The sequence below is a fragment of the Zeus faber genome (genome assembly GCF_960531495.2).
Source record: "Zeus faber genome assembly, chromosome: 8".
Classification (NCBI taxonomy): Eukaryota; Metazoa; Chordata; class Actinopteri; order Zeiformes; family Zeidae; genus Zeus; species Zeus faber.
The window spans coordinates 12,880,896-12,906,396 of NC_137195.1; the positions used below are offsets into that span (position 1 = coordinate 12,880,896).

The following is a 25,501-nucleotide window of genomic DNA, read 5'->3' on the forward strand; positions in this document are numbered from 1 at the left end:
AAAAGTACCTCACAATCACAGACGCACACCAAATGAATCACTTTCCTGAGCTATGTCGTGTTGATGTTTTTACAAGAATTGGTTACCGTCCAACATTACTGTTATTGTTACAAGAGAGTTTCAAATAAGTAATCAGACAATTTACAAAGCTCTAACTTAATTTTAATAATAACAGATTTGTCTGACATTTCACCATTTACAAAGTAAAAGTGTATATATGTGTGTGTGTGTGTGTGTGTGTGTGTGTGTGTGTGTGTGTGTGTGTGCCTGTCAGAAATCAGCCTGTAGCAATTATAGGTGCCACTCTTCACGTGTCACTCAGGTCTGAGTGTTTTCAGATGATTGATAGGGTTTGAGTTGGACTGGACAGATCCAATTTTGATGGGGTGGATTTTTGATTGTGCTATGGTATGATAGAAAGGGTCAATGTCTCTGCTTTGATAGATATTTTTTTATTATTATGTGTCCTGTTTCATTTAATGTGTGCAATTCTTTGATCCTTTTTCCACATGTGTGCAACTCCGCATGAGACTATAGGTCCCGTTTGTCAGGCCCCCGACAGGTGTCTTAAAAACACCTCTCTCAGAAGTAGTAGTTGATTAGGGTCTTCTTCCTCTCCCTCCTTAATCAGAGATAACATCGCCATATTGGTGTCTGGTTCTGGCTGGCCTGAGGAGTGTGATAAGCTGCCTCTCTTGTCCACTGCACTTCCACTGAGACTCTATACCCTTGAGTCGGTTTCCATCTGTCCATCTCCCTGTCCTTCACTTTCTTATGGTGAACCTTTACTCTGCCAAAGTGACCATGCCACTCTCAATAGCATCTAAGTGGGTTGAAGAAGAAGAAGAAGAAGAAGAAGAAGAAGAAGAAGATACACTTAATTGATCCCTATGGGGGAAATTGGTCCTGCATTTTACCCATCCTGGCTATCTAGGGGCAGTGGACAGCCTTGGGCTGGAGTGTCTAACCCGAACCTGCATGTCTTTAGGGTGGGAGGAAACCCACGTCAATGTGGGGGAAACATGCAAACTCCACACAGAAAGGCCCCGGTCAGGTTTGTACTCATAACATTTTTGCTGTGAGGCAGCAGCAGCTGTGCTAACCACTTGTGTGAAAACACTATTACACTGATCCGTCTAATAGCTAAACTGGCAATACGGTAATAATGATTATAAATGTATTAATAAGCAATGTCATCTGAACTGAACATAGTGTCAATTCAACAGACACTCATAGGAACAAAACATAGAATAGTTATAATAGCACTTCGAGCAATACACTCTCCTCCATAAAAGCTCTGAGAGAGATCTTTCTATCTATAGGTCATCCATTCCAAACGGCATCTCCTACTCAATGATTTAACTAGTAAGACATTGCCGAGAGGCTACTCCAAAACGACTTTTCAAATAGATTATTTGCCCTAGAATGTTGCCCAACGAGTTGTCAAAATGTTAACAACTCGGTTGACGGGAGGGACAAATTCACAATTCTCACATTGTCGTAAAGGGAGAATAATTACGCTCACTACTGTATACAGACGGGCGCTCCAGGAGCTGTGTTCCGCTGCAAGGACATACAACAGACAGAGCGACTCCTCCTCTGGCTTGACCTGGGAGATCTGAGTCAGGGGGACGTTACACACATCTTTTGCAAGACTGTAAAATTACAGTCATAAGCATTTTGACAGATACATACATATATATATATATATATATATATATATATATATATATATATATATATATATACAGCATTGTGACATAAACATACACATCCACACACATACACACACACACACACACACATATATATACGTACATACCCACAACATTGCAAAGTTCCCTTTTTTTTTTTTTTCAGGGTCTGAATTGTTGATACTGAGGTTTATTGTTATTCTTTTAGGTTTATTGTATGTTGCCATATTTTTCCCTCTTTATTCGTATTAATTTATTATTATTGCCTATTGTATTCGAATATATATATATATTAGCTTTTTATATCGTTTAAAGTAACCAAATAGTTTACACTGTTAACATACTGTACATGGGGACTTACCGACGGTGATATCCCAGAGACAGTTACAACATAAAGGCCTGTTCTTAAAGTTTGTAGAACTCTGTGAGGCGCACAAAACACCACATACACATGTAAAGAGAAATCCTGTCCGCGGCGATCCAGCCCCGAGAACCTCACCATGCCTCCTCCACCTCCTCCACTCCACAAGCCCGGGAGAAGAAAAAAAAAAAAAGAAACTTAGCGTGGAGTCGGGAGTTTGACGGAGAACTCACCAGCTTTCTGCCTCCCGTCCCCTCCCGCTTCCTCCGTTCCCACCGGGGCGTCGGGTCACAAGCTACAGCCGGCGGAGGGGGGGTGGGGGGTGGGGGCGGGGGGGGAAGGTTTCACCTAAAAGCAGACATGAACCACCGAGTCGTCCCTTTTGTTTTTGTTTTTTAAATGTATTACAGAAGTGAGGGCTTTTGTGACAACCGCGTCTAAACTTCCTTCTACTTGTACTTCTTCTTTCCTTTTCCTTCCTCCTCCTCCTCCTCCTCCTCCTCCTCCTCCCCCCTCGCTCCTCCGCGGTCACCCAACGAGACACTTCCGCGAACAAGCGCTAACGTCATCGGGCGCTTGTTTGGCTCACGCTTCATTTCTTTATTTTGTATCGTAATAATATATATATATATATATTTTAATATAATGATCTGAAAAATTTGAGGGGAAAACGTTCAAGGTATCATAAATGTATCTATATATATATTTTTTTTTTAAATACTATAAATGTAGCTGTTAAAAAGTCTCTGGGGATTGATAACTGGCTTTTCTCAAATGTATTATCCTTTGTATGTATTAAAACATGGATCATACGCTTAATTCAGTTACTTCTGTATGTTAGGATATGATCATCACGTTCCCATTATGATTGTAAATGGAACCTATCTGTTCTCTATTCCAGTGTTTCTCAAATGGTGGGTACTCGTATTTCTAGGGGTACTGCAGGGGTACTGCAGGGGGTACTCCGAAAAAAAAGTGTTAAAAGAGATATTAGTTATATATAAATTTTAAAAAACACATTACGCACAAACTCAGCAAGAACATACATGATGTACAGTTTACATCATTTATGTTTATTTTCTCTTTCCTCTCGCAATGCCAATGATAAAATGCCTTGCAGGGGGTAAACTACCAAAAAAAAAAAGTTTGAGAACCACTAAATTATATTCTATTCACTGCTGGTTTCGTACTCTGATATTATTTGTATAAATGTTGTTTATAATAATAATAATAATAATAATAATAATAATAATGAAGGTTTGGCCCACAGTTCGCACCTGGCATAGGCTGTTATCCATTGGATTGCTATTAAGACGAATTATCCGAATATTACGCCACTGAATTTATGCACAAATGCACATTAACTGACAATGACAAACAATACGAATAACTTTAGAACACAAATTTGGAAAGACAACCCACACAGACGCACGCACGCACGCATTTTGCGCACATACTGCAACTTCTTTTTAATGGTAACAACAATACATATGATACACATATATATAATGAATAACTTGTATTTTAAAGGGTCTGGGGGCATCGTGCTGAGGATTTTTTTTTTTTTTAATTGTGACGCACACGCCTCATGCAACCAGTAGAGGCAGACGCTTTCCAGCGCGCTCGTATGATCCAAGAGAAGAAGACTCGTCTGCCAAACGTCAGTCTAAAAAAAACGGAAAAAAAGGCACGTCAGAGCTGCCACCTCGCAAAACACGCTCTGCCTCTGGGCTGCGTGCACCGATCGTTGCACCGACTCGTTGCTCTCGATGAAACGTGCGGCTCCACGCTACTTCCGCGTCCGCTAACAGGGGCGGTTCCGAAGAGCCGACTGCTCGCACCCGAGTGGTGAGCTCACTTCCGGGGAAGGGCTCCGTGAGCTGTGATTGGACGCTTGACGCTGTGGCGCCCGAGTGACGCGAGGGGAGGCGTTTGTACGTGCGTAGCGAGGACCTGCGCTTTTCAGGGGGTGAGTTTTGTGGAAAGCCTCAATGCCGTTTATTAACTTGGACAATGAACACATTATTACTGCAAAGTCCTGTGTGGAATATGAATGATAACGGTATTCGAGATTTAAAAAAACAACAACAAAAAAAAACCACACCAGTAAACGAAGAACCTCAGCAAGGACAAGGTGCTAAAGTACTGTATGAGTTTACCAGTTCGCGGTCTGGTTGTACTTACCGGTCAATTTCAAGCAGGTGGTATAACCGGTGCTGTGCCGAGTTTTTTTTCCGACTCGGTAGAAATAGCATTTCCTCGATACGATTGCTCTGAATTCACAACAGCCCAAAATGTGAGCAGGTAACAGCGTTTGACCCCAAAGAAACTTAAAGCAATGGGTGCATTATTTGGCAAAGCATATTTTGCACCTGACTAGATTTGCATCCCCCCCCTCACCCCCTTTTCTTTCAGCCAGTAAAAGCGTCATAGATATGAAATTCCCAATGTCCATGCAAAACAGCCCAAAATAAGAGCCCGATCATTCTTTGAAATCCAAAGGCACTGAGGAAGGAGGGCGTGTTAATCAGACGGACAGCAGTCGTTGGAAACAGGTGATCAGGCCAGTTCCTGGCATACAGGAAACACGTAAACAAAAAAAGGAAAACCAATTTCAGCCAGGTAACAAACAGACGCGTAAGGGTATGACTGGCTGGACATCCAAGGCACAAAGTTAACTGTGGAACACTGGCGGTGAGCTGCCCTCTACTGGGACTGATAGCTGGTGAGAAGCAGCAAAGAAGGCAGGTGTTGGACCCATTGGAGGCATCTGGTGGACAGGTGAATGAATGAAAGCAAGGAAGGGTTGCAGGATGCGCCATGAAAGGGGAAAAACGCCTCAGTTGAACACTGAAACCACGCACTTTCTATCTGGACACCTAGGAGTGAACACTACATATTTTGATTTGCCTTAACAGTGCAAATTGTGTGTGTGTGTGTGTGTGTGTGTGTGTGTGTGTGTGTGTGTGTGTGTAAATATATATTTATATACACACACACACACACACCACCATCAAAGAAGATTATATTGTTTTTAAACAGTACGCTTCCGTAGAAATTATTACAGTGGCCCTTAATCAATCTGCGTTCTTGTCTATACTTGTGTTCTTGTGGAGAGGTGAAGCGTCATCAGTCGCAGCCCAAGCACTGTTCCAATTCAAGGACCGCATCAAGCCAAGTCCAGTCCAAATACCCGGATGTGGACTTGCTCCGCCCATTTTATCGAGGATGCGTCGGTGTTGACGTCTGTGGACTTGGGACAGCCAAGTATCCCAGAATGCATTTCGCAGAATGACCGTCCTGCGTCCTCCCGTCCCCGGGAGTCTGTCCTCCCGAGTCGAACTTGCCAAGTCTGAACCATCAAGTCCGCAAGTCCGGACTTCGCGTGCTTGGTATTGAGAAATGGCTAATGTCTCGTAGTTTCTGCTTTAGCTGTGCGGGCTCCCGTGAGGTGCATGCAATTCTCGGCGGGCAGGCAGAACTTGCCACAACACTGGTCTGTGTCAGTTGGGTGATCCTTGATATTTACTATGTGGGTTTGATTTCGCAGGAGCAGTCGTAGCAAGTGAGTGCGTATTACAGATACTCCTCACTTAATGACCGAGTTCCGTTCCTAGGACCAGGTCGTTAAGCAAATGGGTCGATAAGCGAGGACCTGTGTTATTCACGGTAAGGGGGCGTGGCCATTGCGAACGCTATTGTAGTGTATACTGACAGACTGCGGGAACGAGACTGAGACCGGTGATGAGATGTATACAGTGTATACAGTATATAAAGTGTATATAGTATATGTAGTGTATGCAGTATCTATGGTGTATATAGTATATATTGTGTATATATAGTCTATATAGTATATATAGTGGATAAAGTGTATATAGTATGTAAAGGGTGATGCGCGATTAGATGCTTGATGATTGGACGCCTTGGTACTGTACGCAAAAAAAAAGTGTACAATACAGACTGGTCGGAGAGCTGGTCGTAAGTTCGAACAGTCGTTAAACAGGTAGGCAGTTAAGTGGGAGTACCTGTAGTGGATGCATAATAGCAATCAGGGTTTCCTCAACTCACCCTTGTTGCCAAGTGACAACAAACATTTGTTCTCAGCCCATTGATGTCCATCAAGCAATTTACCATGCTGTCCAATCTCCTCTTACAATTTAATCTAAATTTCACCCAATATTATGTTGCCTGTTATCGCCTTTTCCTCATCAAAATGCTACATGCTCCCCCAACTTTTTTTTTTACATAGAGCATCGGGAAAGGAAAGCTTATTTGTATAGCACAGTACTTACTTCATGTGTAGTTTTGGATTTACATCATATAAAAGCAATGCAAATAAAATCACAAACAAAAACACAACTAAGATGTTTGAAATTGTAGAAACACTGTGAGGCCAATGCAAACAGAATAAACAATAGGGGTACAACATACTTAGGAAGAAAAGTTTAAAAATCAGACGAATCAAAGAGCAAGAGTGCAATTTAAAATAGGCCTACACTTAAACAGGCAGTAGAAATGATTTCTCAGTGACCACCTCATTTACCTGATATCTTTCCCCACTACAATGACTTTCTATAGAGACATTGTACATTGTTAATTTCAGGTTGTTCCCAAATTACTCCCATTCCTCTACTACTGTGTATTCTCTTCAATCAATCAAATCAAAATCAATCATTCAATCAAAAACTTTATTTTCCTCAGGGGCATTTAGTCTTGTCTGTGAACTCAAATTGTAGAGTCTACAAAAGCCTTCATGGCTTGATTGGACAAAAGATAGCAAGGTTCATTGGATAAATAGTCCTGCACGAGACTTTTAATCTCATAGGTCTAAAACAGCACCCATCTCGCCATAGACTATTAAAACATTTTGACAAATTTTACATATTATGGGACTGCAGCTTAATTTTGACAATTATAAAGACAAAAGTCCAACTATAATAGGATACAAGTTTCTTAAGTACAGATTTAAACTATCTCACAAACCATCTCTTTACATGTAGAGCGTCTGTCTGGAGATACAGCCCTAAACATCTGTGTGGCTCCTGTCTTCCTCCCTCATCAACTGTGGTTAGAGATCTGTAAAATGAGTGGAAAGCAGCGTTGTAGTAGTAATGTCCTTTCGATGAAGAGCCAAATTTTATGGGGGCATTCTTAACCCGTCCTCACAGTCGATGCAGGCCGTTGCCAAGCTGAGCAGAGCAGCGGTGCGTGTGAGGAGAGTGGCAGCTCAGGTGACTAAAGCAACCATGGCCGACAGCCACCGGAGCACCCAGTCCCAGTCGACGGAAAAGGAGAAGGACGGATCTACCACCGCCGCCATCCTTATCATCGGAGATGAAATACTCAAGGTAAGCTTGGAAGTGAGTGCGATGCATCTTTTTATTACCATCTACAACAAATTGAAGACCAACTAAGACCATTGCTGTCCTCCGTGTCTTAGGGTCACACAGTGGACACCAACAGTGCCTTCCTGTCGCGAGCGTTGAGGAAACTGGGAGTATCTGTCCAACGTATTACAGTCATTCCAGATGACCAGGAAGTCATTGCCCAAGAAGTGGCCCTCCTTTCACCCCAGTTTACGCATCTCCTAACCTCCGGCGGCATTGGCCCAACCCACGATGATGTGACGTTTGAGAGTATCGCCCGGGCATTCCAAGAGGAGCTGCATCCCCACCCAGAGCTCCAGCGACTGGTTGAGGATTACTTTGGAGCGGTGGATAAGGGCAGTGCCACCATGAAGCTGGTCATGGTGCCTCGCTCAGCAAAACTGAACTATGGAATCGACCCTCAGACTGGGCAAGCTCTTCGCTACCCTCTAGTAAGTGGCCTGAGCGTTAGGAATAGTTCAGGCTTATATATCACCCTTGTATATAGGTTGGTTTCATTGCTACAGCAATCCGGACTTTTCTCCAGACTGAACACGCAGCTTCATATTCCCATCAGGAGTTCAATGCAAGTCATGGGGGACAAATGCACAATCTGTGTCCAGTGCAAAAACTCACTCCACATTTCAGGCAATATTAACACGGTGCCTAAATTGGTGACCTGCCGAATTGTGTGACACTGAAGATGACTGCTTTAACGATTTTGAGCGGACCACTTTTGCTGCTTGTTGAGTGACTCAACAATTTGCAAAGTGAGACCGATGTGGCTTAACGTCAGCCTTGTCTGAAATGCCATTGAATGCAGATTGTTGATTTGTCTGAATTGAACTGTTGATGGGAGTCTGGAGGAAAGGCTGGACTCCTAGGAGAATGGAACTTACCAACATATTGCAACAGAGGTTAGTATAAAACATGGAAAACCTTTATAAATCAAAAACTATGGCCACAGCATTGTATACATTTATATTTTGAATTGCAGACTGATATTTTTCCACTGAATTATAAATTAATATTGTCGGGGCCAAAACACATCATTTGTATCGGACAATTCCAGGTTGTGTTTCTGCTCCTCCCCCCAGGTCAGTGTACGTAATGTGTATATCTTTCCCGGCATCCCGTCTCTGTTGGAAAGAGCCTTCACTGGGCTGGAGCACCTGTTTGCCGGTTCGGGGAACACCTTTCACACTCGTGAGGTAATGGCGCCGACCACATCTCCCATTAACAAGCATTCCTGTTAAACCCCTGATTTTCATACGTCCCACACTTTTGTGAGCTGACTCATCGATCGCCGTGGTAGGTTTTTGTGGACGCAGACGAAGCGGATATCGCCCCCTTGCTGTCCAAGCTGCAGTCTGGCTGGGGCCGGCGGGTGGCGCTGGGCTCCTATCCAGACTGGCTGAGCAACTACCACCGAGTCAGGCTGGTCCTGGACTCCAACAGCCAGGCGGAGGTTGATGAAGCCAGAGCTCAGCTGCTGGAGGAGCTCCCCAAAGGCAGCCTGGTGCCCTTAGTTGCCGACCCGGTGTCCATCGCTACCGCAGAAGTGTACACGCTGGCCAACAGCGGTAAGAACAAAGAGGCCGAGGTAGTTCAGTGAGAGATACACGATATGTTGCTATAGACTTTTCACAGATATTTACCCCAAATAAAAGAGGCCGTCAGGAGGTTGAAGTAACAAATGTCGCATTACAATGGAGGAAAAACAGCATAAATCGAAATTAAAGAAGGACCAAAGAAAAGCAAAAGTAAGGCATTGCGGTGTCAAGCAACAATTTTGACTTTTTCAGAATTGGATATTGGAACCTAGATGGGAATATTGTCATTTTAAACCAATCAAATTTTGGGCTAGACACACACACAATTACCATGGTATGTTAATTTTTCTCCTCGCAGGCACGTTGTTGGGTGAGAAAGTGTCGTCTGCGCTGAAGACGATAGAGACGGCGCTGGATCAGTATGCAGCGGAGGAGGTCTGTGTTGGCTTCAATGGAGGCAAGGACTGCACCGCGCTTCTGCACCTGTACTATGCTGCGCTCAAACGGTAAAGAGGGAGAGGGAGAGAGAGAGGACAATTAAGACAATAGTTTGGAGAGTGATTGATTAAATATAAGCTTAAGGAAATGACCCGAGACTAAAGATGAAACGCAGAAGAGAAATGAGAAGCCTAATGACAGTGGTCAGGCCGTGGTGTGTAGTGGAATATATTGGGACTAGGGTAAAAACATAACAAAATAAATATAGACAAGACTTCACAATAACCGTTTCACATTTATCATGTTTTTCATGTATCCCAGGGGAAGTAGCTTCTAATCTGTGCCCCTCTTTCTGTCTGTCCCCGATATGCCTTTGTGTTCCCGTCTATCCTTCTCCATCTCTTTCTGTCTCTCTCTCTCTCAGACGCTATCCAGATAGTAAAGACAAGGTGAAGGCTCTGTACATTCGCATTGTCTCTCCGTTCCCGGAAATGGAAAGATTCCTCCAGGACACCATCAAGAGGTCTATTTAAAATGCTTAAATGGAGGATTTGGGTGTGGAAAGCGGAATAACCTGAGCTATAGGAGGAGCTATGGAATAATTAATATTAATGTATTAATAACTTACTTTTATATTCCAGTAACACAGTCGTATCAGTTTATTGCCTATATTATACGGTTGTACACCACTCAAGAGACAACAATTTCAAAACTCTTACAAAAAGCAAAACCAAGTGCAACGAAACATGTTGCAAAAAAAAGGGATGCACTGCGGAACCCCAAAACAAATGAAATGTGCTGCATGTTCAGAAACAGTGCAGATTCAAAAATAAAAAAATAAAATGAAAACAAGTGCAAAATCAGTCTGTTGCACAGTGGAACTCTTCTACTCTTCTGCAGAATGGAACAAACTGGACTTTGCAGAAGAAACAGGCACCGGGGCAATTAAGTGACGCCAGTTCACAATGGGAATGTGAGCGGAATTAAGCATTTTCTCAGAAAGCCGACGACAGTCTGGGATCGTCTTTCTCTCTGCCTGTGTTTTTTCCCAGTTATGGGGCCTGGCATTTATTTTTTCTGAATAATTATAAGGTAGAGAGAATTCACAAAAACTGATCTGCTTCCCATGAACTGTGCTTCCTGCCTGGGTCTCTAATTGATAACTACAACTTCCCTCCACATATATTTACCAGAACAATAAGGAAATAAGAAAGAAAATAGGTTGTAACTATTCTTTGAACACTTATTTTATCATTTGTAAGTCAATGGCTCAACAACAAAGGGTTGTTTGATTATCAGCGCTTTTTACTGTGGTATTACAGTATATAACATACTGATTACTTATTTCTGTGCAATTCCAACTGGTCTATTAATTCTAATAAGAAGCTGCACCTACAGACTGTGGTTATTCAGTGGAAAATCTCTGGTAATTAATCAAAGCAAAAACATGAAATTGGGTCCTTTTTTTTTTTTTGAAAGTTGTTTATGTGCATAAAGCTAACGGTTCTCGAAATTGTTTGGTAGATAACATTCAATAAGGTAATGGATAGTGCTTAATGCTGGAACATTTTATTTTCTTTGAAGTGAAAGAGGCCCCTTATGTAATGATGTACTTATACTGCCCCTGCAAACATCTATTTGGAAACATTAAGGTTATTTATGATATTCCTCATTGTAACACACTGACAACTATTACCCACTTATTTTGGTTTTGTAAATATATACATACTTTCCAGGAATGGTATCCGCGGTTTAGTAATCATACACTTAAATCCTTATTTACTTTTCAAAGATTAGACATCATGGTATTTGGTGATAATCCCTCAAACTGTTATTTTATAGGTGCATTTTTGGTGCGGAAGTGTAAATTCACACATATGAATTCACATGCTGCTGCTTCTTTTAAAATGTATGAAAAATAGATGCACAATTAACACTTGCAATAGGCACATCAGTATGAGCCTAAATTCTTTCTCAACCAAGTTTTTTTTTTTTTTTGTTATTTAATGTGGGTTTTTTTACATTTGCATAATTTCTGAACTTGTAGCACATTTCACAAATGAAACAAACAGTAAATTGCAGACAGAAAGCAAATTGAAAAAAGTGACACTTTTTGGGCATTTTGTTTCTTCTGTTGCAACATGGCTCCATTGCATTTGCCTTAGCTTGTGTTTTGAAAGTCGTATTTTTTTTTTCTATTTTCTATTTTTTATTTGGATTTATTTTGCGTGTTTTCTTAATGTCACTAGTATTGTCTCACTCCAGGTACATCACTGATCAAACTGTGCATTTTCCCTTGTCTTGCATTTGCAAATATTCAGGTATGTTTAGTTTATTTTATTTTATTTTTATTTATTAAAAAAAAAAAATAATAATACAATTTTAAACATATTTTTTAACCTGCTACTGTCAGCATGCTGGGCATACAACACAGATTATTTGTATGCCAGTGCATCTAGGACAGAGTTAGTCTGCAAGTGGAGTTCAAGTTCTCAACCTGCAATGCAACTCTTTATTCATTCTTAAATCAAGAACTGCTGCAATAACTTTGTCCTGTGGACGACCTGTGGGATGACAAGAGCACAGTTTTTGGTTATAGAGAACCACCACCAGGGATTTTTCGTTTATAAAAGCATCCATTCAACTAGCCACCTCTCTCATGTAGATACGACCTGGATCTGTTCTCTGTGGAGGGCAGCATCCGCCAGGCGCTCAGCGAGGTGCAGGAGAGGAGGCCGGAGCTCAGGGCGGTGCTGATGGGAACCAGGAGCAGCGACCCGTACTCACACATACTGACCCCCATATGTCCAACTGACCCCGGGTGGCCCGACTACATGAGGGTGAACCCACTGCTGGTGAGACGCAACGCGCCCTGACTGAGGCCGACAGAGAGCATCGCACCAATCCACCTGTCTGACGTTTCTATTCCTGTGCAGGACTGGACGTATCATGACATCTGGTCCTTCCTGAGGACTTTATATGTTCCCTACTGCATTCTCTACGACAAAGGGTAAGAACATGTCTGTCCATTTCCTCTGTTACGTGCCGTTCTGGTTTAGATGGTAGTCAACCTGTCCGCCACAATATATTTTTTCCTATTTTCTCTATAATTATCATAGAAAATTTGTAAAACGATAATATCACAATATTATACAGAAGATATGACAAATGGGTAAAAGAGACAGATGGGTAAAATGCAAAAGTCAAATTTCCTCGCAGGGATTTATAAAGTGGTTCTTCTTAAAGTCTATTTGCAGCATATGGCACTTTATATATATATATATTTTTTTTTAAATATATTTTAACACTTTTAGATTTTATCGTTATTATTTTATTGTTATTATTATTTTATTAATAATAATAATAATAATAATAATTATTATTATTATTATTATTATTTACCTTGCTTGGCACAAAATCTATGCTATACCAAAAGAAAGCTAAACTACATTTTTGTGTGCCTCTTACCAGCTACACCTCACTGGGAAGCATGGACAACACTCTGAGAAACTCATCCTTGCAGACAGTCGACAAGAGAGGCGTGGCGCGGTACAAACCAGCCTACCAGCTGGAGAACGAGGAAGAAGAGCGAAACTGCCGTGCTTAAATAGTTTCCCCCTCTTACTTGTCTGCTGTTCATTCAGCCACGATTTACCTTAGCAAAAATGAGGTACATTTTTATCCCATCCATTAAACTGTTAGTGACAATTAAAGAGGAATCAGGAATGCATTTTAGGAGTCAACCACTGTCTGTGGTGTGTGTGTGTGTGTGTGTGTGTGTGTGTGTGTGTGTGTGTGTGTGTGTGTGTGTGTGTGTGTGTGTGTGTGTGTGTGTGTGTGTGTGTGTGTGTGTGTGTGTGTGTGTGTGTGCGTGCAACAAGTGAATTAACTACCGCTGTAAACGTGAGCGGTGTGTCAATGGCTCTGTTTAATAAAACCGTATTTTTTTCATCTGTTTTTTTAATTAATTCAAGTATTGTTGTATTCAATTACTGTATAAACAACCTAACAAATAAAAAGATTACATCAAAACCAGAGAGTTCAGCAAACGATCATATGTTTAATGTATAATTAATGCTGTTATGTATGTATGTATGTATGTATGTAGATCATATATACATACATGATCAGAGCCCTCGAGGGTTTTGTTTGGAATGAAATACAGTGCATCCAGTTCATTAAGTGGAAAGCTTGATATGAAGAGGCGGACCAGGCCCTTTGTCGTTTATGAAACAACACCAGCAGGCAGCACCAGTTCAAAGGGTGCCGGCTCCAACGTGATGCAGTTATAAATGGCAGCCTCAAGGGTGCATTGTTCTCACGTTTTCCATTCACTATTGTGATTACAATAAATTACCTTCTCTGTTTTCAGACATGATTGAATCCTGGGTAATCGATCTCCTCCCTCCCTAACTGGAGATTAGTCAACGCCGTGCAGTGTGGATCGATGGCGGCCAATCTAATAAAGCTGGTCGCTTATGAGGCATCGCAGGCCACTCACAATGTTACACCACCAATTACCCCTTCAGCCTTAAACTACCCCCCCTAACTTGTATGTCCAGGCTTTACGCCGTCTCGATTTATTACTAACAGCAATAAAATAGGCAATAACAGAACCTTCATAACAAAATATAATAGTGTATAATGGAATAAACAGACCAAAACATTGCCTTGAAATATAATGCAGCTCTAACGTGAATAAAAGCTTCATATCTTCTGCCCTTTTTTTATTTTTAAATTCACAAGTGCCTGTGCAGAGCACATAAGAAGGGTATTGGAGGGTTTTAATAAAACTTTCTTAAATTATATTTTGTCCCAATGTTACCCTATTTTCCCCCCTATTGACCACTTTTCTCCTTAAAAGGAGACTATCTAGTTACGCAGCATGGCATTTGTCCCTTTTCCAAATCCCACAATTCACACGTTAACTGTTAAAATGGTCAGAATCAAAAACAGTATTGAAAAAAACCTTTCCAAGTGTGGGGCCTGTTTATCGAAACCGCACAGGTAATGGCATGTAATAGGAACTCAGCATGACACTTAAAGACCACTGTTACCACCTTTCGCCTTTAAAACGCTTGAGGCACGGAGAGAAAAAAAAAAAAAGAAAAAGAAAAGAAAAAGCCAGAATTAACTATCCATTTAACATTCCCGGACACAAGGCTGCCTCTGTGAATGTAATCGCTTTCTCGAAAGGAATACACTCCTAATCCAATTCCACAGCGGCCCTTGCAGTGTAAAACGAGACCTTATGCAGCATGAGACAGCGATTCAGCCGCCTCCTGGGAGGGGAGGCCTAACAAAGTGGAAAAATAGATGCTCAGTTGTCAAAAATGATCAGGAGAGATGGGACACCTTTGAGTCTATGCAAATGACGAACCCACCTGCATGTAAAGCCAAGCAGCCAGAACACAGGAAATTGGATGTTAAGTATCAAAGTGTCACACATTAGAAGCGGATGAAAGCGCCGAGAAGGAGCGGGCGCAGGGGAGAGGGAGGGGGACAGGAGACGCCGCTTTGCCGTTTGTTTTCCTGCCTTTGATGTGTGCACATACGCAAGGCTCCAGTGCTGCAAAGAAATAAAAATAATAAATAGAGTGGATTCAAAAACCCCATTTCTCCATTTTAATGTAAAACATCAAGACCAACGATGTCCAAACTGTCATGCTGGAAACTGATGAAAAAAACCCCATTTACCTCAACTTGAGGACATTTGAAGCAGATAACCATGACATAAACATGGTGATGGATGTTAAAAAAAGAAGTGCTCATCCTATACCTATCTACAAGGATAAATACCACAAAGCAATATTGCTGCACTTCACTTTCTACCCAGGTAAAACGAGTAAAGTATCAAAAGTACAAGGACATGTTCAACATCACGCGAAGACACATTCCATCCTTGGTGCATTTTTTTGATGTGTGTTATCTTGCGTCCTCCGCGTTGTGGGTTAGAAGAGACGTGGTTAAAAGTACATCGAGAATTTACGAAGAAAGTCTTGAGGGTCCCAAATATCTGTGTGACAGTTCCGCCTGCCCGCCCGAGTGGCGATTTCGGGGGCCTTCCCACACGCACCAGTTTAGTGTTGAGAGTGGACAGATGTAACAAGCCGGGAGCAGATGGACACATGTCATGACAGAGGCCCCCCCCAGAGGCTGTGTGTGGGGATGTGTGATTTACCTGTTGCTCGTTGATTGCTCAGCAACAGGCGTACAGCCACCCTGGTCCCGGGCCCAATTACCTAGACCCAAGACAGGTGTGGCTGCTTAAACCACACCACCCCCCAACCACAATGCGAATGTCACTACATGAGAGCAATACCTCGAAAGTAAAGATCTCCCTCCCGCCAGACGCCAACTGGCGCAGCAGCTAACCAGACGGCAGTTCCCTTCATTGGCTGTGTTGGAGTGGATTGACGTACAATAAGAATGGATAGACAGAGGCACCTCACAATCCCGTTTCCTCTGTCAGCCAATCCAGTTGAAGCATCGAGGCCAACAACGGAATACAATGTCGTTGAGGAGGTGGTGCTACCCTTTTCAAAAACCAAGGATAGCCCGGATAGGGACGACTATAATCCAGACCTGCGTGAAAGCGTTGGAATCATGGCCACCGGGCGACCGCCATCCATGTTAAAGTCCATCGGGCAGCTGCTTTCGCAGGTCAAGAAGGTCCTCTTCACCTCCAGTGACTGGCGCTTGGTGCTGGAGAGTCCACGAATTCTGCTTTCGACGGATAAAGAAAGAAAAATACCCTTATCGTTTTCCCCCCTTTCCCCCAACACCACTGAACTGCACCGGTGTCCGGAAGGCTGCGCATGCTCCCACCGTGCTGCAAGACGCCAAACACAACCCCAAACCAACCCCGCTGATACGCAGCATCCGTCCGAGAAGACGGTAAGAGGCGATGGTTCTCTGTGAGGAATGTGATGTATTTGCGTGCGATGACCATGGCGTCAGCTGTGTGAGTACAAATCACTCTCAGCGACCCCACCCCTGCCCAGAAGGGGTGTCTCAATTTCACTGTCGCTCTATCTAGAGGTGAAGACGAGGCTCTACTACACCTTCTATGGCCCCTGGAAGGTGTACCGCCACCCTTCTAGGCGCCATGGAAGGTGAAGGGCAGCCTCCTCTTCATATTATGTACTGTATATAATATATATATTATAACATATACAGTTGATGATATAGAAGTTATGTAGAATTGCACATGATAACACAATAAGCGCAAAATCATTTTAATGTTTGTTTCATTAGTAGGCTACGGACACACCCCATTCATTTCCCGCATATTTGGGTTTTCGGTTGGCAAATAACACCCAAAGTACCAGTCAAGCCCACAAAGACCAGTCAGCTCACATTTATCTTTCTTTGATTCTTTCAGAATAAATCAAATCTTTTTCTAAGCAGTGTCACCGTTGATTACAGTCTGCATAGTATGGGTGTAAAAATTGCGTTGCCTGTAAAAAAAACGACCCTTTTATCGCACTTTAAGGTTGTAATCGTCATAAAATCAATATAAACAAATAAATAATAAAACACAAAAATATTCCCACTCTGAAGCATTTTGTTGCGTCATGTTTTTATTCACAAAGAAGGAAAAGATGAGAAACCTCTGCTCAAGTGAAAGGTTCAAGCTGAGACCAAACGCCTCTTCAAATTCTACCACTGCGAAACAGGTCAAATTATTCTGGGATGGGCTTTTGTTTCTGTCATTCTGTAAGGAGGGCTACTGCTCCGGCTGATTTGACTTCCATCAAATGGTCGTTTCACTAGAGGACAGGGGGACGCTGGACCCTTTTCTCAGGCTTATGAATAAAGGAACAATTCTTTTAAAAGGGCATTACTCTAGACATGTTGAAACTGAGGGGGAAACTTTAAATATCTTGGTACAGTTCTGGACTTAAAATTTAAAATATCCATCCCGATTACAATTCATACAAAAGTATAGGCGGCGTCATCGTAATTTACAAGGATATGTACCAATCGGTTTATCAGATTAAGTTCCTGCTTCAATCCTTTTGGGAGCTCCACTTTCAGCCAATCACAGCGGTTTTCAGTTTACCATCAGCAACTTCGTCTGTAATTTATTGTAATTTATTTTTTTTAAAGTCATAATTCTATTTCTCACCGTTAGATCTGCATTGTGTCCCTGCATTTTGCATTGCACTCTTTTGATAAACTAAAATGTTCAATACTTCAGTTTTTCTCTCCTTTTTCACTCCTGAGATGGTTTCGGGGGAACCACGTTGCACGTAATTCCATTATTCAAGCGCAGCCTTTGAGCACTGATTCAAAAGGAATTAGGATTTTCCCTGTGTCCCCTGCCAAAGTAAAGGAGTTGTCATCCTCATCAGCAAAAAAGATCGCCTCATGTGACATAGTAGTAGCGTGCTGCCAATCTCATGGTGTATTCCCGCTTCTTCAAACATAGAATCAAACAAGGGGGGCAGAAAATATCTAGTACAGCCATTGGAACAGAAGTGTCGGTGGAAACTTAAACACACTCCTTGATCCGGACATTAATGAAAGCTTTGTCGAGGGTTGTAGAAAGCACACCGATAAACAAAAACAAATGCACTGACCTAAACTAGAATGCAGGAAGGAGTTGCACCTTGAGAGGCGCATCTCACAGAAGTTTAGACAAAATGGCATCCAGCTGAAAAAATACTGTTCATGTTCCCAAAACCAAAGCCTCTCCAGGACAGGTCTGCTCTTCGTGCCAGACGGATCAGGGACCCGACCGTCTCACGGCAGCTCTCGGGAAGATCTGGTGACTCACGCTCAGATTTCCCCGAAACAGACCTGAAGCCTGCCTTTAATGTTGAACAAAGATGGGAAAATCCAGATCAGATCTGGAGGAAATCAATTGGGGTTAAAGTCCCTGTGAAGCAAAAATAAATGTGTTCTGAGTTTGTCACGGAAACATGTGTCGTCAGGCACCCAGCCAAATTTGAATGATGAAAAACAACACAGCAAAGTAAATAAAATTGGGTTTCACAATCGTGAAGGAAAAAAAAAAAGGCGGTTCCCTCTGTTCTGAAATGCTGTGGGCGTGTCCGCTGAAGACGCTGGAACCACGCCCAGTCACGTGAATCTCGTGTTAAACGATTACATTGGAGTAAGTCAAGTCCATGTTTAAATGTTGTGCTGAACCCAGCCTTGTGTGTCTAGTTGCCCACCTAGAAGCACCGCTGTCTGGCTGCGGGACTCCCCGCTCTCCGGTGCCCCCTGCTGGCTGCTCCACAGGCCAGGTTGGGTGGACCGCGGTCTGCTAGCATGCAGCTAATGCTAACGTACCTGTGGCGTGGGGTTGGTGTGGTTCATGACAGAGGCTCTCCCTGTGTGTGTGTCTGTGTGTGTGTGTGTATCTGGGGATGGGTGATATACCTGTTGCTTGTTGATTTCTCTGCACCGCCCAGACCCCCATAGTAACCACACCCCGCACGGTCAAACCAACGGGGCGGGTTCCTCTTTGTTCCGGGCGTCCGTGGCATGAATTCACGGTCTCCCTGAAGACAACTTTTACTCCAGGTGTTTAATCCCAAAATCAGTGTTTTTTTTTCCCATAAACGCCGGGCTGTTAGCTCAGCTCATTTCACAACTGATGCTCCGACGACGCTCCACGACTCATGATTTCGCCCCGCCCCAAAAAAATCTTGCCGCTCCAACCCCGCAATTCAATTCTTCATGGTTCAGTCTTTTCGCGCGTTTTCAGCAATTACTCTCTAACATATCTAAACAAATCACTGAGATCCCTTTACAGGGGCTTTAAGTCTTAGCAGCAATAAAAACACTCATCGCTCAGCACGTCAAATCCCATTCAGGAACATAAATGGAGGTGATTTATAAGGAAGGAAGTCCCTTCATGGTAGAACTATTATAAACACCCTTAATGAATCCTTCAAAATGAATGACTGGACACAATGAAATCACTCAAAAAGTGACATGCCATTCGTAACCAGGAAATATATTTGTTTCAATATAAATGAATCGTTAAAAGTTATTTTTTTCCATTTGTGTGTTATACTTAATTAGACTCAAAGTGGATTAATAGCAGGCAGCTAAATGCTGTTCTAGCAACCTTCTGAGTGAAATCATTCACGGAATTGAATTTGGGGGAAAACATTTTGAGGAAAAATATACCTTCAATATGTTGAGAATTAATTTCTAAGTTCTGTGGCTGTATTAGGCAAAATGAAGAAACAGCAAAATAAAAAAATTATAGTAATAATAAATGTGTTTCAGGTTAGACTTTGATGTGTTATCATATTGTACATAATTTAGTCAATTAAGGTATAATATAATATAATATAATATAATTGTTAAATAATCCCTTTGTGGATTTTAGTATAATTTAGGGGGGAAAGTAATCAAAAAGTGCTTTAATAATTAATTCCTTTATATATCCTTTATATTGTTATGGACATGATAAACAAAGTTGATTGTGATGAATCTATCACTATACCAATGATTTGAGCAATAGCCTTAGATTTCATGATGCCTGGTGAACCCACTGCCTATAATAATACTGAGTGCACTATTTTTTATATTCAGATTTTAAGATTTGATGTATCTTTTAATGGACAAAGTCAAAGTCAGTTAAAAACAACCGTTGTTCAGCATTGACAGACATGTGGCATTAGCACAGTTGTGCTGGAAATTTCCCGTACCCATCGACTTGTAGGAATTAAATGGCAGGTTTGTTTTACGGCGTATCTATCTCCACAGGACTAAAAATATGTACAAAAAGCACTTGCTGTTGGGTCAATACACTGTATCGGCAAACTGAATCCTACGGGGTGTTCCCAAACAGGAATTGGTTTCCCACAGATAAAAACTCGTTCCAGCGGGGTTACTCATATTACAGCAGATTGTTAAATGACACGTTTAAATCTTTCTTTGAATTCCACACAACCGAGCAGTCGTCTTGTTGTGTGTCTTAATGCTGAACGCTACTAAACAGACGAACAACAAACTGCCTTTTTTTTTTTTTACAATCACGTTTATTTTGCCGCCCCGCCGCGTAAAAAACAGGCCCAGATTGCGTCGGCTCTTCATAGAAGATGCAACGTTTTTTTTTTGTTTTTTTCACTAAAATGTGAAAACAGAATGAGACATTCCTCACATGCAACAAAGACATTTCTAGTTGAATCTGATTGCAAAATTCTACATCGTGCATCACTAAAATTACAGTTCCTGTACAGTTCCTGAAACACGTTTAGTAAAACGACAGCCTAGCTGTTACGTTGGGATACGTAACTGGAATTAGGGATAATAATATTTATAAAAACAAATAAAAAATAAAAAAAAGATTTTGAGCAAGTGCTAACAATGTAGCCTATGAAATGGGAAATATAATTTGCATGTTCATTTTCCCTCGATTCGAATGTGAGGATTTATATATAATGATTGAATTTGTCAACAAAAGACACTCTAGTGGATAATAAATTGGGTGAAAGTTAGAAATCATTGCATCTAACTTTAATTAAAAGGGAATTAATTACAAATATATAAAATGTCTTATAAGAGACAATTAAATCATAGAACTAACAATTGTTATTTTAGGGAATATTCTATTTAGGATTGTATCCCATACACATACTCCAATTTGATTTAAAAAAAAAATGTATTCCAATTATCAAACCAGGTAAACACAAATTTAGAACTTTTGCAATTTTATGTAAAAATAAATTGATCATCATCATATTTCTTTGAACAGGATGACCTGAATCAGCATTTTTTCCCTTTTTTTTTTTTTTTTTTTTACAAATAAAATACAAAATATATGTTTCTAAAAATATATAAAGCTTGAAACCATAAGGGAAGGATCCTGCGTGTTTCAAAAAAAAAAAGGTAAACGATATGGTTTCCGTCATATTTGGAGGGTCCCACGCTGTTAAGTGCTCAGCGGACATTTCAAAACAACCGCACATAAGCAGCCCTGTCCGAACATCAGTGGCCCTCCGTGTTTTCAGGGGACGGGGACACGGGGACGGTCCGTCCCCGTGTCCCCGTGTCCCCGTGTCCAAGAGCCCCACCCATCGGGGTCTAGAGGCTGAGACGGGTCCCGGGTCCATGTGAGCCGGTTTTCGCTCCGGCACTGGAGTGCGGCGCCCGCGTACCTGGGCAAACCCAGTGCAGGCCCCAGTAATAAACCAGTCTGATCCCAGTAGGGGGCGCAACAGCCCTGCATGAATATTCCACACACTTTTATCTGATTTCTCCCAGAAATATTAATGGATCTAAAATGTCATCATATTTCAAATTCGGTCCAATGAGGTTCAGAACATACTTGTAAACATGTAGGATATCAGGGAAAAAAAACGACAAAAAAAAAAAAAAAAAAGAACATTGACAGGGGCAAGTGATTGGCCCTGCATCCGGGACATTACTCAGTAGTATGTGGCTGATGTTCAAAAATTTCTACTGGAGCTGGAAACTCAAGAGTAGAGAGGAAAAAAAAATCCCAGGTATGAAAGCTTAAGTGATAAAGAAGGAAATATCATGAGTGAACCGTGTGTGAAACAGGCATTTGAGTGGACACCTTTTAATGAACGGTGGGGGGGTGTTTTGTAGGAAACAAGGGGAAACAACTGCCGGCGGAGTTGCATGCTGTTGCGTTGCGTGAGGGATGGATCACAGTGATTCGGCGCGTCGCTCCCTGAGTCACATCTCCGGGGAAAGAAAATGTCAAAAAACGAAATTCCAGTTCCCCCACTGAGACTTTTTTTGTTGTTGTTTTGGGTTTTTTTTTGTCTCGCCCGCGTCCTCTCGCAGGTAGGAACTCAGCTTTGCGTGGATTGTTGTGCCGCTCATTGTCCGTGCGTTCCGCAGAGACACGGCGAGGTCAGAGGAGGAGGAGGACGGAGCTAGACCAAGAGGAGGACCATGTGGAGGAGGAGGAGGAGGAGGAGGAGGGAAGATGATCCCAGTGAGCAGGCTTTACTCCTGGAGGCTGGCAGTTCTGCCAGAGAGAGAGAGAGAGAGAGAGACAGGCAGACAGACAGTATAAAACAAATGGAATTCACTTTTACCTAATTATACGTACATACGATTCAAAATCAGATCAGATGAAAGTGTTCAATCTCACCTTGGAGCTGCTTGGACCCCTCTGATGTTATGACTGGAAAGAAAAAAAATAAATAAATTAAAAACAGAGAGAATAATGAGGAGGGGAGAAATAAACGGAGGGAGAAGGAGGAAGGAGATAAACTTGAGAGGTCAACAATAAAACAAACAAGCCGCAGATTTCGCCTTATTTGTTTATCTTTACCTCCTCTACACCACGAGCAAATTACAATTTGCTCCCATTGGAACAGAAAGGAGCCAAACTGACAAATGACCGTGCGGCGGTATTTGCCATTACTCAAAGCCCAACAGCATGAAGAATAACTACTCACTGGCTGTGTGCAATCCTAAATATGTCCCCTATGCAAATTATTTTAAAGGTCGGACGGGAAAAAAAACAGCCGCCTTGAAAGCACGGCAACAGGAAAAGATAGTGTTATGTAAATGAGTAAGAAAAGGGAATTTTAGAGATTATACGGCGGGGACCAGGAAACGAAAAGGAAAAAAAAAAAAGCCTCCCCCGAAAAAAAGAGAGAAAGGGAAAAGAAAAAAAAAAAAAAAAAAAAAAAAAAAGACCAAAATTGGAGATGACAGAGCGAAGCCAAGAAGTGGACAGAAGATGAAAGGGAAGGAGTGGAGACCCGTGTGAGAATGTAAAGAGGGGAAGAAGGGGGCAGAGAGACTGAAAGAAGGTCAGGAAGAGAAAGAAAGAAAGAAAGAAAGAGGGAGAGGAAAAAAAAAAAAAAAAGAACCGAAAAAAAGAGAGCGGGAAGGGAGGAGAGAGACGCAATGGGGGGGAGGGGGGGGGGGGGGGTGTTTGTGTCTGGGCGTCACTGTCTCAGCGGGGGGACGGACTAAAAGGAAATAATGGAGGGAGCGACGGAGCGATGGTGTGATAAGAGTTAGGGAGGGAGGAGGAGAGCAGGTGGAGTAGGGTGGTAGTGGGTGCAGAGGAAAAAAATAAAAGAAAGGAAGAGAGGAAGGTCGTAAAAGGCTGTCAGGAACAGTTGGATACAGCCACGGAATAAAGGGAAATCAGTGAGTTTGGGAAACGGTGAAACGGAAGAAGGGAGGAGACCCAGGCTTGATCCCAGATAAAAGTGGTGCTAAATGAGAAAAATCCTAAGTTATGTTCTAAGATATATCTCAATGAACATAACTATATATATATTTTCCTTTTCTTTTTTTTTTTAATATATCTATATATATAAAAAAAAATAATATATATATATATTTTAAATACACATATATAAAATATATATAAATATATATATAAATATATATATATACTATAGTCTTTCCTGGAATACAAGCACAGATCTCCCATCCCAAGCAGGGGAGACAGGAAAGCCCTCAGTATTCTGGTCCCACTGAAGGGCAGACAGGTGCCCAGGCTGGATCTCTTAAAGGAAGGTGTTTGCGTATCTGGAAAACTGTAAAACATAAACGAGGCTGAGCGTCCTTCTCCAGCGGGGTGAGCCCCAAAGACATGAACCACTAAATTACTCTCATGTTCCCGACAGCTAACAACCATCTATGAGTTAACGAAGCATTAAATAGCACGCTGGGTCCGGGCCTCTCACTTTTCGACCGGGGTATTTGTGTGTGTGTGTGTGTGTGTGTGTGTGTGTGTGTGTGTGTGTGTGTGTGTGTGTCTGTGTGTGTGTGCACGCGCGTGTGTGTGTGTGTCGATATGTATATTTAAAAAATATATATTAAAAAAACCATTGCAAATACAGGGAAGATATCGTATATAAGATGATAAAAACGTAAAAAATAATACCTCCGTATTCTATGCTGTCTACACACAAATCATGAAATAAACTGTTTCAAAAAAATTCGAAGGAGAATTTTTTATGATAGAAATACAGAAATCGACCTTTCTATAAAATGGATCCATGGAAAATGGATTAATTCCTTCGATGTTGAAATTGACAATATGTCTTTGGACCCAAATGAAATAGACCAAAACACAGAATATTATTGTCGAAAAGATAACCCGCAAGTATTTTCGTCAGTTAAGTAAAGAATTTTTTTTTATTTTTTATTTTCTAAGTTTATTTTTAAAGGTTGAATTAAATTTAAATGTATTTAAAAAAAATGTATTTAGGAGACCAAATAAGCACGTTAATTTAATAGACAGTTTGAGAGGGATGACTAGTACAAATAACTGTGTTTAAAACTGTAAATTACAATTAATTACTATCATTTTGGATGACGTGCGCTTCCCTTGTTATTAACAGTTATACACTAGTACACACATCCCGGTGTGAGTTGGTCTCAACGTTGTATTTTGGGCTTTGGTGAGCACTTTCACAAAATGGCGGTCATGGTGGCGTGCCTCTAAGAAGGGTGCTGTCTCTGCTGCAGACAGAATAACGCAGTGTGTGTGTGTGTGTGTGTGTGTGTAACTGTATGTGAAGAATCATGCCTGTATGTGTGTGTATGTGTGTGTGTGCGTGCACGTGTATATGTGCGTGTGTCTGTGTGCGTGCACGTGTATATGTGTGCGTGCACGAGCGTCTCCAGTAGGAAGAACGCCCCACTGCAGAGACAGACATTACTCCACCACCCCACCTCCGTTCTCGCATGCCGCCATTTTACACGCATGACGGCTAAAACTAAAAAAACGAAACTAATTGAGCAAAGAATCGAGCGATTTCCTCAAACGGAAAAAAAATAAAAATACGAATCAGCGAAAACCCCAAAAAGCAGTTAAAATCTTTTTTTTTCTTTTCGCTCTTGCTTTCAATTCAAGATCGAAAGAGGTAGGTTGGGCAAGCGGTGTAAGAAGGGGTGTGCGTGTGTGTGTGTATGTGTGTGTGTGTGTGTGTGTGTGTTTGTGTGTGTGTGTGTTTAACTTTGTGTGTTCTGGGTTCAGGGGGTACAAAGGCATTTAGGAGACTGGACTGGAGGGAGTGTGTGTGTGTGTGTGTGTGTGTGTGTGTGTGTGTGTGTGTGTGTGTGTGTGTGTGTGTGTGTGTGTGTGTGTGTGTGTGTGTGCGCATGCGTGCATGC

At 41.8% G+C, this 25,501-nt stretch overlaps 3 protein-coding genes across 3 annotated transcripts in view; 1 reads left to right on the forward strand and 2 right to left on the reverse strand.

Annotated features, from left to right (window-relative positions):
* The window catches only part of shc1 (SHC (Src homology 2 domain containing) transforming protein 1), a gene marked incomplete at its 5' end in the record, with an annotated part of 22,014 nt that extends 19,499 nt beyond the window's left edge, over nt 1–2,515 (reverse strand). Inside the window, one exon of the mRNA XM_080004998.1 lies at nt 2,289–2,515. The remainder of the gene's footprint in view (nt 1–2,288) is intronic.
* Nucleotides 2,516–3,981: 1,466 nt separating this feature from the next.
* On the forward strand, nt 3,982–13,279 carry flad1 (flavin adenine dinucleotide synthetase 1). The gene is made up of 10 exons (XM_080006102.1): nt 3,982–4,024; nt 7,224–7,403; nt 7,496–7,873; nt 8,519–8,632; nt 8,737–9,004; nt 9,333–9,480; nt 9,837–9,935; nt 12,078–12,267; nt 12,349–12,422; nt 12,884–13,279. The coding sequence occupies exons 2-10, from the start codon at nt 7,227–7,229 to the stop codon at nt 13,017–13,019; spliced, it is 1,584 nt and encodes a 527-aa protein (XP_079862228.1). The 5' UTR covers nt 3,982–4,024; nt 7,224–7,226; the 3' UTR covers nt 13,020–13,279.
* Nucleotides 13,280–21,947: 8,668 nt separating this feature from the next.
* The window catches only part of efna4 (ephrin A4), a gene marked incomplete at its 5' end in the record, with an annotated part of 30,066 nt that continues 26,512 nt past the window's right edge, over nt 21,948–25,501 (reverse strand). The window contains 2 exons of the mRNA XM_080005706.1: nt 21,948–22,379; nt 22,506–22,538. Of these exons, the coding sequence (XP_079861832.1) occupies nt 22,285–22,379; nt 22,506–22,538 (128 nt within the window). The 3' untranslated portion in view covers nt 21,948–22,284. The remainder of the gene's footprint in view (nt 22,380–22,505; nt 22,539–25,501) is intronic.

Coding starts and splice junctions, on each gene's coding strand:
- flad1 (XM_080006102.1), top strand. CDS start 7,227: ATGCAGGCCGTTGCCAAGCTGAGCAGAGCAGCGGTGCGTGTGAGGAGA. Junction 8,633..8,736: donor ACACCTTTCACACTCGTGAG/GTAATGGCGCCG, acceptor TCGCCGTGGTAG/GTTTTTGTGGACGCAGACGA. Junction 9,936..12,077: donor CTCCAGGACACCATCAAGAG/GTCTATTTAAAA, acceptor TCTCTCATGTAG/ATACGACCTGGATCTGTTCT.